The sequence below is a fragment of the Erinaceus europaeus genome, chromosome 8, assembly GCF_950295315.1.
Source record: "Erinaceus europaeus chromosome 8, mEriEur2.1, whole genome shotgun sequence".
NCBI classification, from domain to species: Eukaryota; Metazoa; Chordata; class Mammalia; order Eulipotyphla; family Erinaceidae; genus Erinaceus; species Erinaceus europaeus.
The window spans coordinates 102,349,439-102,366,710 of record NC_080169.1 but is presented as its reverse complement, the minus strand read 5'-3'; the positions used below and the strand labels follow the sequence as shown (position 1 = coordinate 102,366,710).

The following is a 17,272-nucleotide window of genomic DNA, read 5'->3' as shown; positions in this document are numbered from 1 at the left end:
TGGTGGAAAAAATACTTATAGGGTAACTTCTTCAAGCAGTTATGGAATTATGTATAATTCAGAGAATAAAGGCTGAGGCATACTCGCCAACCATCATTCTCAATCTGTTACTAAATGATTCAATGCCTCAAACAAGTTTTTGTTTGAAAGTTCAACTTTAAAACTGTTTGGTTATCTGGAATCCTGTTAATACACCTCCGTGTGGTACTTTAAAGGCAGAGATCGACTACAAGGACAAAACATTTTATTCAACATACACATTTCACCTTTATTCAGCTTTACAATCGTAACAAAATCATCAAGCTCTGAACCTGACAAGCCTATGATAAGCCAGTGAATCAAGTTTCTCAAGTTTCCCATCATCTTTTCATTTATTAGGGACGGACACATTCGTCTCAGTATAAATGAAAACCAGGCCTACAAAGGTGACCGCATTCACGGTTACTAATGTGCATTCTCTGTAGCAGAGCTAGGTACCCGGATCTTGAAGCCCTTTGATTGAATAGAGTAATGCGTTTGAATTTATCCAGTTGGCCACATGAGGTCTCTGTTATTCCACAAACTGCAAATGCATTTGTGTCTTGCAATTCAGATTAATTTCTCATGAAGTACAACACTGAAAAGGCTAGAGACCTAGTTTGTTTTTGGTGGGAAAGTAATATATTCTGTTGGGAAAAAGAGAGATGGGAATGAAGCTGAAGCTAGGGATAATGAAGTCGAGGAAATTGTCCTCCACTAATGTGTCTAAAGCATTTGCGATGTGTTTCAATCTGGAACTTGCTTAAACTAGAATGAAGTGATCTGTAAGTAGGAAACACTATGCAACTTGGTATCAGACTGGATCATTTAAATTATAATGTACTGCTGGAATTCTTGGAAATATATATAACTCCTCAATAAATAGAAATATAAGCCTCAAATTAGGGTTCTGATGTGAAAATGAGCAAAATGTTAGTCTTAGTCACTATGTAATGAAGCCCTACCTTCTCTTCAACCACTGCCAGAGGGTCTTATTAAAGTTCCATGGTACAAATTCTGACTTGGGCAATAACCTCCTCGACATAGTCTATATCCTCTAAGCCAACACCAAATGGCTTGCCATGATTCAACACCATTTAAAGATGTCAGTGAAAAAGAAAATTCCAGAAATGAAGAAGTACCTTAATGATGTAAGGATGAAATTAAAATAAGCATGCACTTAAATAGCCACACAAAACCAAGTACAGAAAGAAGGAAAATAAAATCAAAGCCACTGAGGTAACTGTTCCATATAGTAGGTAATGGAAGGAAAGGAGAGAGGGAGGGAGAGGAAGAAAATGACACACTATAAAAATAATTGTTAGAGGACAGAAGAATTTCATTTTTAATCGTGTTCTTAAAGTGCCAGAGTTCACAGTAAATAAGCTAGAGCTTTTACATTTAGGGACTTTTAATCAAGTTCAAATTCTTCCTATCGACTCTCATTGGTATGTGTTCTCACTAAGTAAGATTCAGTATGCTACAAATTAGTGATATTAGTATTCTGTTCTTAACTGCCACTCAGGGGAATCAATCTGTGAAACTACACAAGTATGTAAGTAAATTCTATTTGTTCACCTATAAAGTCGATTAGTTATTCTGTAACTACACAATTTGGTACTTAGTGAATTATATTACCTTTCACAAGTAAGATACAGATCTAATTGTTTAGTAAATCACTACTGAATAACTTTGGGAGCCCAAAATTCAAATCTAGAACTAGGAAAAAATATATTTCTATCCATCTCCAAGTGAAGTGAAACCATGCAATACAGAGTGAAAAGGATCTCAAAGTCTCATTCTCAACACACGAGACTTGTTGAAAGTGCACTCGAGAATTCTTCTTTGGTGAGGCCTCATCTTGCTATTCGGACTTACTTCCATAAAGTCATTTGTTTTTAAGAACTGCTGAACTGACAAGTACTTATTTTACTGGGTCTGTTTTAAGAGTGGTAGGTACCAGTTATAGCTAGTACACATTTTAAACAAATGTAAGCACTGGCCCAGGGCAGATTCTCTATACAGAATTCCACAGTACCTCATGGAAAGGTATACACTTTGACCTTTGCCACAAAAAAAAAAAGAAAAAAAAAATTGAACAGTGGAAAAGCCTACTTGCTACAGCCTTTCTTTTCACTTAGTGAAAAGATATTTGCAGTTATTTTTTTCTTTTGTGTTTTAAGATGCCTGGTCTGCGTGTTTAATGAATTGTCTGCCAGACAACCACAGACCATAGTCTTTACACTATCGGTACATAGAAGCAGATGGGAGGAGCAAGTGTGTACGGGAATAAACAAAAGTGTATCTCTGGAAACCCCATCCTCTTGGATGAAAATGCTACAAAGAGATAGCACAAGAGAGAAATGGAAGCCTGGGTTCTGCACGGCTCTACCAGAGGAGTCATTTTCTTCCAGAATTCTTCCAGAGATGTCAATGAAGAGAATTAATGTACAGAATCCTCCTGCTGGCAGTTATTACAATGGCTCTTAAAAGTTCTGAATTTATATTTTCTTCAGCTTAAGGTTTCTGTGACTCAAAGCTATTGTAATATTCACTATAAAATATATCATTATAGAAATACTATATATCAATCTCAGATAAGTGCCTGGATCAATCTTGGCCTTCACTGCTTTAGTTCCAAGGAGCACAAATTTGAGCCCTCTGTTCCTATCAGTTAATGTAATACAAGACTGTAGTCAACATATATATATATATATATATGAGTATATGTATATATACACACACACATATTATATATACTTATAAAAATGTGTATATATCCTTACTATCAATTGTTGTACAGAACTATATATATATATAGTGTTAAGAATGAAGAGGTAAGCAACAGACACCACTTACAAGCAATTGCATGATGAAAGGTAGAGAGAAGTGGGAAGGGAAGAGAAAGAAGACAAGCCTAACAAACCCAATAACAAAAATCCCAATTCTTACAGCACAGAGTCTATTAATAGTCCCTACTTGACCCAATTTAAAAAAAGAAAGAAACAAAAACTAGAGAAGGATGAACTACCTGATTGTTTTCATACCCATCACTTCTTTAAAGTAAGAAAAATATATATGTATTTAACTGGAAAGTATACCAATTTCATTTTATTAACCTAATTTAGGAATGGGGGAAGGAGAACGTGGCTGAGGTCAGGAAGAGACACAAAACTTGTGACATGTCGTGAAAGATCCCTTGGAAACCCGGGTGCAGTCCTCAATCACCGCAGCCTAAGCACGGGCCAAACGAGTTGAAATCCAAAATACTGAATGCAGACTCCTGTCCTTCACTTCTGTCCAGGGACTCTTGAGTCACAGTGTGATGAGGTCTACCAGGTTGCCTTTGGGAGGAGTCATGCTGTCGGGAAAGAAATTTACTAAGGTGTCAAAGAGCTGAGTTCTTTGGGCATAGGTGTGATCCACATCTGAAAAGCCTGGTGAGAGAAGAGACAGAAAAAGAAACTCATCCACTGTATTTAAAATTCAACAGGTAAATTGCTCAACAATTTGTTTGGCTTCGTATGTTAACTCTCTTTTCAGTTACCAGGTTCCATATGCCATCAGGATGCCGGCCAGGCTTCCCTGGGGACTGAAGACCCCACCAATGTGTCCTGGAGCTCAGCCTCCCCAGAGACACACCCTACTAGGGAAAGAGAGAGGCAGACTGGGAGTATGGACCGACCAGTCAACGCCCATGTTCAGCGGGGAAGCAATTACAGAAGCCAGACCTTCTACCTTCTGCAACCCTCAACGACCCTGGGTCCATGCTCCCAGAGGGCTAGAGAATGGGAAAGCTATCAGGGGAGGGGGTGGGATATGGAGATTGGGTGGTGGGAACTGTGTGGAACTGTACCCTTTCTTAAATTAAAAAAAAAAAAAAAATCAACAGGTGATACGGAAGACAGCTGAGGAAAGCAGCAATGGAACCCCAACCAAATAGTGTATTGAAACCAGGTAGAAATGAGGACTGAGTGAGCCCAGTTTTGCCATCTGGCAGGGGTCTGAGCTCAGGTAATGAGCATCTCTGTCTCTGTGACTGTTTTCTCAGCTATAAACTTGTGAAGATCCTGTTTACTTCACCCAGTTACACAGATTAAATGTAGTTACGCGTAAGCTTGGGAGTCAGATGGCTAGCACTCTGGTAACTCATATTATTTTGCTTGTTTAATAAGAATTTTTGTTTTCCAATCAACTGAGAAAATTACACTATTTTTCTGGCTTTTTTTTTTTTTTTTTTTTTTTTTTAGTTTCTAACCCATGGAAACCTTTTTTAAATAATAAGTCTTTAGAAAGTCGTCTATATTATCAAGACCCTGGAGGGTTTGAGGGAAATAAATGCATGTGAATGTGCAGAACAGTTTTTTTTTGGGGGGTATATTTTTAAATTGATTTAATAATTATTGACAAGATTATAGGATAATTGTACAATCCCATACAATTCCCACCACCTACGATACTACTGATATTTAAGGGAGAAGGAGCCATCAGCTACTTTTATCCTGATGACTATTAGCCTCTAGTACACGTTTACTTCTCTTTTTTCTTCATTTACTAGAGACAGAAAGAAATGGAGAGGGAAACAGGAGAGGAAGGGGAGGGAGAGAAATAGAGAGAGAGAGAGAGAGAGGGAGAGAGAGAGGAGAGACCTGCTGTACCATCTCTCCATCACTGCAGGTGGGGACTAGAGGACCTGACCCCAGGTCCTTGCACTTTGTAGCATGTGTGCTCAACTAGGTGCGCCACCACCTGTCCCAAGATGTTTAATTTTCAAGTTCACTGTTTCTTTCTTCAGTCACCTAGTGTATTACTGTTTCAGTTGTTTAAAATTCCTGACACAAATACGCAAATACGAAGTATCAAAGCAACAAACTAGTCTTTTAATTTTTCCTATTTCTAAAGTGAATGGTACATGAGAGCCCTGGTAAATGCCATTACAGAGACTCAGAGACTTATCTGTGCCATGACTCACTATTTTAAATTGGACTACTTTTCATTCAAGCCAGGATAGTTTTAGGTGTCCTCCATTTTGTAATCTGGTAAAGAACATGAATAGAACACAACATTGTCAAGGATACCAGTTTCCTGGAAGGAAAATAAACAATGTCTTAAGAGTGGTACATTCCTTTCCATTAAAAAAAATTTAAATATTCTTTAAAGAATATAATTTTTGTGAATAAAAAACAACAAAAAAAAACCTGACTGTATCTGAATGTATGTAAAATATCTACCAGATATGGTGCAACATACTTGAGGAGAGAAGACAGGATGAGGGAAGTTGTTCAAACTTTCTAAGCTTTATTTGTAGTCAATGTTCTTCTCTCTTTATTTTTACACTTTCAATACAGGTTTTAAATAAGTATTTATTTATTTACCGGAGAGAGACAGAGAGAAATTGATAGAGAAGGGGAAGACAGGGAGGAAGAGAGACAAGACAGACATCTGCAGACCTGTTCAACCGCTTGTGAAGTTTTCCCCCTGCTGGTGGGGATGGGAGGCTTCAACCTGGGTCCCTGCTCTTTGAAACCCATGTGCTCAACCAGGTGTGCCATCACCTGCCCCTTTAAGGACATTAAAAAAAATTTATTTATTTATTTATTTATTTATTTATTTATTTATTTCTGAGAAAGACAGAAGGAGAGAGATTAAGAATCAGACATCACTCTGGTACATGTGCTGCCGGGGATTGAACTCAGAACCTCATGCTTCAGAATCCAACGCTCGATCCACTGCGCCACCTCCTGGACCACAGTACTTTTTTTTTTTTTAAGTAGTAGGGGACTGGCAAACCAGTTTACTTAGTGCACCCATTCTGTCAGGCATGAGACCTAGGTTGGAGCCCTGTCTGCTCTGCACTGAAAGGTGCTCGAGTGTGGTATTTCTTCTCCTGCTGTTTCTTGCTGATTTTGTCTCTTTTTATCTAAAAAAATGTTGAGCCAGAGCAGAAACCCTGGTGACACCAATAAAAATGAAATAAAATGGGGTGGGGTGTTGAGAAATTCATTAACATGATTACTTAAGTAACAGAGCTAGGACAAAATAGGTTGTATTGATTATAAATCTCACAGCTCCAATCACTGACTCTCACTTCTTTACCATAAAGTGACAAAGCCCAAGCATCATTCAACTGTCGGTGGTCTAGAAATTGAGTTCAGGAGAGTCAGGTGGTAGCACAGCAGGTTAAGCACAAGGACTGGGGTAAGGATCCTGGTTTGAGACCCCGGCTCCCCACCTGCAGGGGAGTCGCTTCACAGGCGGTGAAGCAGGTCTGCAGGTGTCTTATCTTTCTCTTCCCCCTCTCTGTCTTCCCCTCCTCTCTCCATTTCTCTCTGTCCTATCCAACATCATCATCAATAACAACAATAATAACTACAACAATAAAACAACAAGGGCAACAAAACGTAAAATAAATAAATATTAAAACAAAATTAAGAAGAAAAAAAATGAGCTCAGACCCAAAAATATAACCTACTAATCATACCACGGAGAAAGCTTCTCCTTTCTGCTAGTGAGGAAATCTGTATTTCATCTTCATCAAGCAGTTAATGTAAACTGGATTAACTTTAAAGCGAGTTAGGAAATCTGGCTGAGGCAAAACTTTTTGGGTAACATTTAGAAAGTGAAACACTCAGTTTATCTGCACACGAAAGATTATCCAGCAGGTTCCCAGATAAAGTCAGTCTATTATAATCATGATAAATAATCCTGGTTTCGAATGAACTGTTATTCACTCAAGGACCTGTTCTCATGTGGCATTTCACTTACAGTAAAAGTTTCCAAGAATCTACAAATGATGTCGTTAAGTGAGATCCTAATATGCCTCTATACATGAAATACTTCATTTAACTTCAAGCTGATATGGAGTAAAGGTAAAACAATCTGGAAGAAAATGAGTAAGAGCCAGGAATTCTAAATAGGCATGAAACTTTGTGAAACGTATTTTTTTTACTTAAATACATCAAGTTTCTCCTTATAAAATCTGAAGATGTGCCTTATCCAAATTATTCAATGTGGCAAAGATTACATTTGTAAGAGAGGTAATAATAATCATACCCTAAATGGAGTACCTGCTAAGTGTTACACTGCACTGCCTGCCATAATCATCTCATGCTAAGCACTCTCTTTCCCTTTCTCTTTCCTTCCTTTCCCAAATCACTTTATCGGGGGAGGGTGTTGGTGGTTTACAGTATGGTTGTTGGCACACAGGTATGATTTCTCATCACCCTGTGGTGTGTGTCCGAAAAACACTCTCAGCCCCATCTTAGGCAAGCACTCTCTTCACACCTGCTACACACTGAACAAGATGATTAGAAAGATGGCTTGTTCAAAGTCACTCTTAAAATCAGCCAAGTAGTAAGCTAGTAAGTGGGTCTAGATTCTCATTTTTAATGACTAGACTACAGTCTCATCTCTTAACTACTAAGCAACACTGTGTCCCTTCAGACAAGGTAGGAAAAAAAAAAAAAACACAGGAAACTTTCTTTCTTATATTTTTTCCTAGTGTGTGTGTGTGCATTGTTCTGAGTGTATCTGAGGTTCCTGATAAAATACACTAGTTGACAGTGAGTAGGGCAGAAACAGAACAGCAGCTACACTCAGGATAGAGACATTTGCAGACACTAGCCTACCACATTCAGTGACTGCCAAGGAATTCTTGTTCTTCTTTCTTTTTCCAGGGCTATTGCTGGGGCTACCTGCCTGCACCATGAATCTACTGCTCCTGGAGGCTATTTTTTCCCCTTTTGTTGCCCTTGTTGTTTTATCATTATTGTGGTTATTATTACTGTTGTCATAGATAGGACAGAGAGAAATGAGAAAGGAGGGGAAGACAGAGAGCGGGAGAGAAAGATAAGACACCTGCAGACCTGCTTCACCACTTGTGAAGCTATTCCCCGGCAGGTGAGGAGGTAGAGGCTTGAACCGGGATCCTTGAGCTGGTCTTTGCGCTTTGCACTATGTGTGCTTAACCTGTTGTGCTACTGCCTGACCCCCCTCTTGTTCTTTCTTTCTTTTTTTTAAATTTTGTTCTCAAGGCTAAATAAAAGTCACTTTAGTGCCCATTTGTGGTATCCATACAAAACCATTATGTTGTCTCCCCAGCCCTAAAAACTATTTTTAAAGCCCTTCAGTGTATTAATAGTAGTGAACAACTATGTACATTTTTGGGAGAACCTACTGAAGTCACAGCAGTTCATCCAGTCTTGCCTTATAGAGGGCTATGTATTCTAGAATCAGAATTCAGAGTTGGTACCGTGTTGAGAGCACACATTACAATGCACCGGGTCTCCAACTGCAGCTGTGACGCTTCACAGGTGAGGAAGCAATGCTGCAGGGGCCGCTCTTTCTTTTCTATCTCCCTCCCCCTTCTCAATTTTTCTCTGTCCTAGCAAGTAACAAATAAATATATATATTTAAAACTAGGTACTATTGGGCTGGGGAGATAGCAGAATGGTTATGCAAATCGACTTTCATGCCTGAGGCACTAAAAGGTTTCAGGTTCAATCCCCAGCACCACTATAAACCAGAGCTCAGCAGTTCTCTCTCTCTCTCTCTCTCTCTCTCTCTCTCACACTCATGACTGGAACTGCCTTGGTCAGAGAGTCTCAATCATTAATTATAAGAAAGGACAAGACAACAATGACACTGCTATTTGCTATTTTCCCCATCTCTGTGAAAAAAAAAAACAACAACCCAGAATTAAAAAACTGCTTGTTTATTTTTATTTATTTATTTTTACCAGAACATTATTCAGCTTTGGCTTATAGTGGTGCAGGGAATGGAACCTGGGACCTGGGAGCCTCACGCATGAGAATCTGTTTGCATAACAATTATGCTATCTCTCCTGCCCTGCATAAAATTTTTTTTTGAGGCATAGTTTACTATTAAGAGACAAAATAATAAGCAATGAAGAACTTAAGTTGCTATCCCAAAGATAAAAGGCACTTTATATTACATATATTGGAAAACTTCAGCACTACTGCTCAGCTCTAAGATAAATAATAGCAACAACAGCATTAATAAGAGTCGATATATATTCATCATATAAATTCACTGCAAGGCTCTATTTTATAATGACAAAGGAAAGCTGGAAATTTCCATACTTCAAATGGCTTTCATCTTGTTGGAAAACTGGAGCTACAGTAATGAGTAATGAGTTACCCTAACAAAAGTTTTAAACATTCATCTGACTAGAATTCTAGATTCTGGAACTTTTACAGGCTCCCTACTTTGCTAATTCAAGTACTTTTATGAGAGAGGGAATGGGAGGGGGAGAGAGACTGACTCACACCAAAGCACTACTCAGCTCTGTTTTATGGTGGTTCTGGGGATTGAACATGGGACCTCAGAGGTTCAAGCAAGAAAGTCTTTTGCATAACCATTGTGCTATGTCCCCAAGCCCCAGTTCAACTACTTTAATAATTCACTACGCTAAACAAGAATACTCCTAAATGAAGACTGATTCCTTTATCTAGGGTGTCTGAGAAAAACACCCTAGTGTTTTAAGCAGAACTCCTTTTGGATAATGAAGATAGCCAACACTTAGAAATTCTCATTTTTTAAAAAAGAGAATTCATTTTTCTGCTCCCAAAACATCTATCTGATTTCATGCCCCTCAACATTTAGTTGACACTACATGACTCAATATAGAACTGAAACGAAAAAAAAACATTCAAGTAAAAAGCAAACAATTAAAGCTGCATGCCAAAACAATGGTGTACAAATTAATTCATTTTGATCATGCTTCTATGGCCATTGTTCATATAGTAAACCCAGCAACTGCTGTAAGGGAAACTACAAACTGGTTCATGAGCTGAGGACTGTAAGTGGAAACTGACTTTGCTAGTTTGGTTATAGAAAATTTCACAAGCTACCCTGATACTTGTTCTACTTGTTTAGATGAGCATCTTATTTGACGTTTCATTTAAAAGAAACATAATACATAATACAACCTCTCAGATGCCAGGACATTTGGACAGAAAACATACACTGGATACTTACCTAGAGCTGTAAAATCTGAACTGGATTTGAAAAGAGCTGAAGCTAGAAGTTGAAACTGTAAAAGAAATGGAAGTAAATTAGCTGACTAATAATAAGCACAGTGAAGAAAAATGACTTCTCTAATTGGGATCATTTACTTGTAATTGTATGACTCTCTGTGAAGGTGTTACATAAACCTATTCTCTATGGAGTGACCAGAAAAATTACACATTTAGAATAAAGAATATTCTCACTTTTCTACGAGACTGCTGAGATTATTTTCCAAAACAACCGGACAAATTCTTAGAATTATATTATTGAAAAAATTACTTGGGGGGGGGGCTACTTGAGAGGTTTGGACAGTGGAACATCTGGTTAAGTGTACTTATAACCATGCATAAGGACCTGAGTTTGAGCCCCTGCTCCCCATCTGCAGAGGGGTTGCTTCTTGAGCAGTGAAGCAGGACTGCAGGTGTCTATCTTTCTCTCTCCATCTCTAGCTCCCCAACCCTCTCAATTTCTCTCTGTCCTGTCAAATAAAATAGAAAGAAATTTTTTTCTTAAAGAACAACAGATAAGCTGAAATTAAAAAAAAAAAAAAGAAAATTACTCATTTAGTAACCTATCACATGGGTAAGATTGGTGTCCTGGACATAACTACTGATTTTTTTAGTATATAGATCTTCTCATTGCCTAAATAAATGCACACTACTATAAAGTACCTATTATCTCTGCTGCCCTGTAAATCAAACTGAAGAAAAAGAAAACAGGGCTACCATGCATAGGCTATTTCTAAACTGCGGCTTAGACTGTTATGTAATTACAAAGCCCAATGGCCTCCTCTCCATTTTTAAGTGTTGATTTGACTGCAGTTCCAGAGTTAGTGTAAACTTGCAACTGAACAACGAGGAAATAACATTAAGACCAAACCATTACAACAGCGGCAACTTTTAACAAATTGGTAAAAAGCGAAGAATTTAGGAGAACTATTTCCATTTATCTTGAATGAGGATGCTGAACAACAGGCCAGTTGGAGGACAGAGTAAGAGTAGTAGTGCGTCAGTCACAGTGGAGTCACTAGACATCACACTACTGTGTGTAAAGCCTTGAGTTATCATACATTAACCTTTACTACACTCCTGGATTCAACTAGCTAAACTTGTAAGAATTCTGCACCTACATGTATATACTTGTCTCTGCACATTTTGGTGATTCTTGAACTATTTCATAATTATTTTATCTGGTACAGTGATCTATGATCGCTGTGTATTTTCACCAAGAATAAGATAATGACTCATATTATAGTTATCATTTAAAAAAAAAAAAAGTCTTTATTAAGATATATAAGTTGACTGTTATCACTTGCCACACGGTCATCACTGGAGCTTGGAGCCTATATGACTTCACCATTCCTAGCTACCATTTATTTATTCCCCCCCCTTCTTTTGTTGACAGAGACAGAGAGAAACAGAGGAGGGGGAAGAGAGGGAAAGATGTAGAGACAGAGAGAGAGAGAGAGAGAGAGCGAGGGAGAGACAGAGAGAGGGGAAGGGGGAAGAGGGCTAGACACAGACACCTGTAGGCCTGCTCTACTGCTTGTGAAGCCACGCCCTTCCCTGGCCCCATGTTGGGGCTAAGGGCTTGAACCCTGCTCCTCACACATGGCAATGTGTGTGTTGTACTGGGTGAACACTGCCTAATCCATAAGCTGTTTCTAAAAAGCAGTGCCATAGTACAGTTAATATAAGTGCAGTAGAGTGTACACATAATCCTCATATGCACTGGCAGCCCAATTCAGTTGACTCATTTTAAGGGGTTATTTGCAAACATTTGCTTTGTTGTAGTGATCTGGAACCAAACCTGCAGTATCTCTAAGCTATTCTTTATTTTTTTTTTTTCCTCCAGGGTTCTCGCTGGAGCTTGTACCTCTCGCTGGTACCTGCACTACAAATCCACTGCTCCTGGAGGCCATTTTTTCCTGTTTTGTTGCCCTTGTTGTTGCCCTTGTTATTGATGTCATAGCTGCTGTTGGATAGGACAGAAAGAAATGGAAAGAGGAGGGGAAGACGGAGAGGGGGAGAGAAAGATAGACACCTGCAGACCTGCTTCATCGCTTGTGAAGCGACTCCCCTGCAGGTGGGGAGCTGGGGGCTCGAACCAGAATCCCTTGCACTTTGCGCCACCTGCACTTAACCGGCTGCGCTACCGCCCAGCTCCCCCCCCCCTTTAAAAATACATTTTATTATTATTATTAGAGAGCGCAGAGAGGAATTGAGAGGAGGTGGGGAAATAGAGAGAAAGAGAGAGAAGGACCTGAAAACCTGCCTCACCATTTGTGAAGCATGCCCCTGCAGGAGGAGAACAGGTGCTCAAACCCAGGTCTGTGATAGGGTAACGTTTGCACTCAACCTGGTGTGCCACCACCCACCCAGCCCCTTGGTCTGTGATAGGGTAACGTGTGTGCTCAGTCCGGCCCCCTCTGAGGCGTTCTTATATAGACGGGAGGAAGAAAACTTTTATTTATTTAAAACTTTGTCAAAATTTTATATATATATATTTTATTTTCCCTTTTGTTGCCCTTGTTGCTTTTATTATTGTTGTTGTTATTGATGTCGTCATTGTTGGATAGGACAGAGAGAAATGGAGAGAGGAGAAGAGAGAGGGGGAGAGAAAGATAGACACCTGCAGACCTGCTTTACTGCCTCTGAAGTGACTCCCCTGCAGGTGGGGAGCCGGGGTCTCGAACCAGGATCCTTACACCAGTCCTCGCACTTCACGCCACGCGCACTTAACCCACTGTACTACCACCCGGCCCCCAAAAACTTTTATTTTAACAATCTGATTGTTTACTGGGTTTATTGTTTATTGGGTTTACTGGGTTAGCATTTTAACAGGTACTGAGCCAGCAGGGATAGAGGTACAAAGAGACCTAGGAAGGAAGTTGTAAATCCTAAGCAAGAGAAAATGGTAATTCTGACCAAAATAGCAGCAGACACAATGAGATGTAAAATAGATCAGATTCTACATACCTTTCAAAGATAGATTCAAAATAATTTTTTCCAAACTCCAGGCCCTGGTTATCCAAATATCACCTCAAGATATATTCCATCATATCTTAAACTATGTAATATCCAAAGTTGGACTCTCTCTCCTTTTTTAAAATTATCCCCAGGGTTATTGCTGGGGCTCAGTACCTGCATGGAAAATCCACAGCTCCCAGTGGCCATTTCTTTTTTCCTTTTTGTGGTTCCCTTTATTGACAGATACAGAGCAGAATTAAGAGGGAAGGGTAAGATCAAGGGGATGATCAAGAGGATGAGACACACACAGCTGCAGCACTGCTTCACCTTTCAAGAAGCATCTTCCTCTATGGGGGGAGGGGCACGACTAGGAGCTTGAAGCCCTGTTGTACAAGGTTATGTGTGAGCTCGGCTAGATGTGCCACTGCCTTGCCCCCAAAATTGAGCTCTTGGTCCCGGTCAGGAGTGCCCATCCACTGCCACAGAACAGGTCTACCCAGTCTTTTCTAGTTTTTTTTTTTTTTTTTTTTTAGACTAAAACCTTTGAAGTCATTACTTATAACCTCCACATTCAATTAATCATAAAATGTTGTTGGTTCTACCCTTAAGACATACTGAAGGGGGGTGAGCAGGAGCGCATCCTATTAAGCTCACATAGTACGAAGTGCAAGGACCTGCTGCACAAAGATCCCAGATGGAGCCTGCTTCTCCCCACCTGCGTGGGGGGGGGGGGTCACCTGCTGCACAAGCAGTGAAGCAGTTCTGCAGGTGTCCACCTTTCTCTTCTCTTCTCTACCTTCCCCTCCTCTCTCAATTTCTCTCTGTCTTACCCAATACAAATGGAAAAAATAACTGCCAGGAGCAGTGGATTTGTAGTGCTGGCCGAGCCCCAGTGACAATCCTGAAGGCAAGGGGAAAAAAAAAAAAAAGAAAAGAAAAGCACTGAAAGCCTACCCTCTTGTGTTTCCCATTTCTACAACTACAATGATCAGAGTTATAGACTCTCCCCCTTGCTTTCATTTCTGTATCCTCCTTCCTAGTCCTTTCCCTTGGCCTATTCTCAGTACAGTAGTCAGCGTATCTAACTAAAAGCCAGAAGCAGTTCACAGTACTGCCCCACATATGTGCGCATCTCCCAGAGCTAGCTTCTCATTCATTCAGACTAAGTGCCAAGGTCTTCACAATGGCTTCTGAAGTCACTCACTCACAAGCTATTCTTCTACCTGTTCTGAGCTCTCTGATCTCATCTCATCTCTAATGCTCTCACCTTCACCTCAGTTACAATTACTTTCCTTTCTTCCTGCTTTCCCTCCTGCAGTCAAAATGCTCCCACGCTACAGTCTTTGTTCTAGTCCTCCCTTTGCTAGGAAGTCTGTTCTCCAAGTTAGCTGTTTAGATCACTCCCTTACACTCTTCAAGTCTTTCTGCAAATCTCCTTTGTAAAGGACGCCCAGTATGGTCATCCTGTTTCACACTGCAACTGCTCAATTCTTACTCCTTATAATTCTGACCTTCCTTTACCCTTTAATATTTTTTCATAACACTCATCGGACTTAAATGTCCTATATAATATTCTTATGTAATGTTTACTGCCTTTCGCTATACGGAAGGCAGGGCTCTTGTTTAGTTCACTGATTCCTCTCCCGTACCTAGGAGAATGCCAGGCATATTGTAGGGACTCGACACACATCTGTTAAGTGAATGCCACTAGTACTTTGGAAGCTTAGTGAAAGGATAACTAAAACAAAATGGGAAATACTGGATGAAAACTTGTTTTTCTCATTTCATCCTTATTATAGACTCCTCTATGAAAATGGTGGGATTGGCTTAGGCATTCTTTTCTTGAGCATCTTCCACAAAGAGACAGAAAAAAACACTATTTAGTAAAGTGACTGGTAGCTCATCACTAACTCTGAGCCCACGATCTGGAAACTGGAAGAAGGAAAAGAAGCATTCTTTGGTGTACTGCTGGTGGCCTCCCATCATTTCCCCAATAACAGTCAAGCTGATAATATCATGGTTGCCCCCCCCCCCAACTCCACTTCTAGTTGTTTATACAGTGGGATAAAATGAAAATTTTGTATTCAAATATTAAAAAGAAAGAAAGAAAGAAAGAAAGAAAGAAAGAAAGAAAGAAAGAAAGAAAGAAAAGAAAAGCAAGCTCCTACAGAAATAGCATAGCAGTAAGGTCTCTCTTGATCTATGGATGGTTTTCTTTAAGGTCTCATTAGAGTCTAGAAATATATATATAGAAACTGTTACCAAAAGATTTTTCAGACACAAAGTCTGCCCACACATTTCCAAATAAGGTACTAATCTTACAGACTAGTAATTCTAAGTACCAGGTGTGTTTTCAGTTGTCCACTAAATAGGAGCAGACAAAGGAGATTCTTAGGATAAGCATATTATTTTGACCAAGTTCTTGAGGCAATTCACAGCAACCTAACTTCTAGTTAGGACTAAACAACTCTTAATAAAGCTTTTAAAAAATGGGATGGGGAGGCCTGTGAGTAGGTGGGGGTTACACTATCAAACATGAGGCCCCAAATTTGATCACCAGCTTAGCATGTGGTGTAGTAATACAACCTGATGCTGCTCATGAAATGGAAGAAGGAAGGAAAAAAAAGTAAGAAAGGAAACCCACTACCAAAGGTTTTAAATGGTGGCACCTGAGCTACCTCCTTGCCTTGGTTTTTCCCGTTGGCTTCAGGAACAAACTGTCTGTTTTCTTTGGCCTCCTTGCAATTCACACAGCTGAAATGATTTACTTTGCAATATTTTGTTTTGGTTTGGTTTTAAAAAATAAGAGAAAATGAATGTTCCCATGTTATAGTCATTTTAGATAGAATATGGGGAAAACACAATGAGACCTATTTATAGCTCAGAAATGCATGGCCTAACAAAATGAGCACTAATGGACTCTTCACAGCTATGTTCAAGCTCTAAATCATAACAGATTAAACCAAGCCTATTCTGCTGCTTGGCGAAACCTAGGTACCTAATTTCCTTTGTTTCAAACAGCTCCATGAAGTGATTAAGACCAAAGGAAAGTAGATTAACTACCCCCTTCTGGAAAGGGGGAGGTTCTAAAATTTATCCTGTAGATTTGTCACCTTATGAAGGGTTGTAGTCAATACCACGCAAGAAAATAGGGGACTTATTTTCACAGTAGGCAACGATGAAAGAGTGGCCCTATGTTTTTGTGCCAAGGACCATGCAGGCCTTATTACTTGAAAGTACAATAAACCTGGTGGCTGGAAGTGACTCAGTGTTAAATCTGAAACCCGTCTTAATGGACAACAGAGAAAAAGCATGGCTCGATGTTGCTATTACAAAGCCAAAATTCAGTAGCAGCTCACAGAGAAATGGATGGAGGGAACAAAATTCCACATAATGAGCACCAATTCTGTGAGTGGGAGGAAAATGGACTGCTGTTCAGATGTTCTAGATAGACGGAGATGGTTGGCAAAAGCAAAAAGTGGCAGGAGGATTCTCAGAAGCTAGCTGGAAGAGAGGTGTAAGGCTACGAAACTGGTTGCAGGTGCATTCGTTCACACAAACAATAGGTCTTAAGATATTAAATCTTAAATTTTTAAAAAATTTAATTTATTTATTAATGGATAGAGACAGACACTGAGAAGGGAGGTGGAGAGAGAGAGGGAGAGAGACACCTGCAGCCCTGCTTCACCACTCATGAAGCTTTCCCTCTGCAGGTGGGGACCAGGGGCTTGAACCTGGGTCCTTGCACACTGTCGTGTGTGCATTTAATCAGGTGCACCACTGTCTGGCCCCTTAAGATATTAAATCTTCAAGACTATTTCTTCCATCTCATAAAAAGTAGTAAACAATACCATCGAAACCAGACAAAGGTCCAGAAAAGTCATGATCTCCTACTGTATTTTCAAGCCTATGAATGCAATGAAGAGCCAAATAAACCAAACTGCCACGATACTCATACAACTGGCCATCAAGACAGTAAGAATTCGAATCCCACCAAGCTCTCTTTATTTTCTCTTCTAAAGGAATGTTGAAGTATTCACAGAGAAGTTTACATTGAACCATACCCCCCAACCCAGCACTGCTCAGCTCTGGTATATGGTGGTGCAAGGGATTAAACCTGGGATTTGGAGCCTTGGTCGTGAGTCTGCTTACATAATACTGTACTATCTTCCCCACCCTACAATGAACCATTATCTGATCCTTAAGTAAAAGGAGTGTGATACCAAGGAAAAACCTAGATTTCTATTTCCTTCCCA

General features: G+C 39.7%; 1 protein-coding gene across 15 annotated transcripts in view; it reads right to left on the bottom strand.

The window, feature by feature from the left end:
* Positions 1–227: 227 nt before the first annotated feature.
* The window catches only part of MKLN1 (muskelin 1), a 439,788-nt gene continuing 422,743 nt past the window's right edge, over positions 228–17,272 (bottom strand). For 12 of the 15 annotated variants that reach the window (XM_060196585.1, XM_060196580.1, XM_060196584.1 and 9 more), the window contains 2 exons: positions 10,018–10,072; positions 228–3,455 (listed from right to left, as the gene is read on the bottom strand). In XM_060196585.1, the coding sequence (XP_060052568.1) occupies positions 3,334–3,455; positions 10,018–10,072 (177 nt within the window). In that variant the 3' untranslated portion in view covers positions 228–3,333. Of the gene's footprint in view, positions 3,456–8,194; positions 8,402–10,017; positions 10,073–17,272 lie in introns of all 15 variants that reach the window. The other 3 variants (XR_009551231.1, XR_009551232.1, XM_060196588.1) reach the window with 3 other exon arrangements.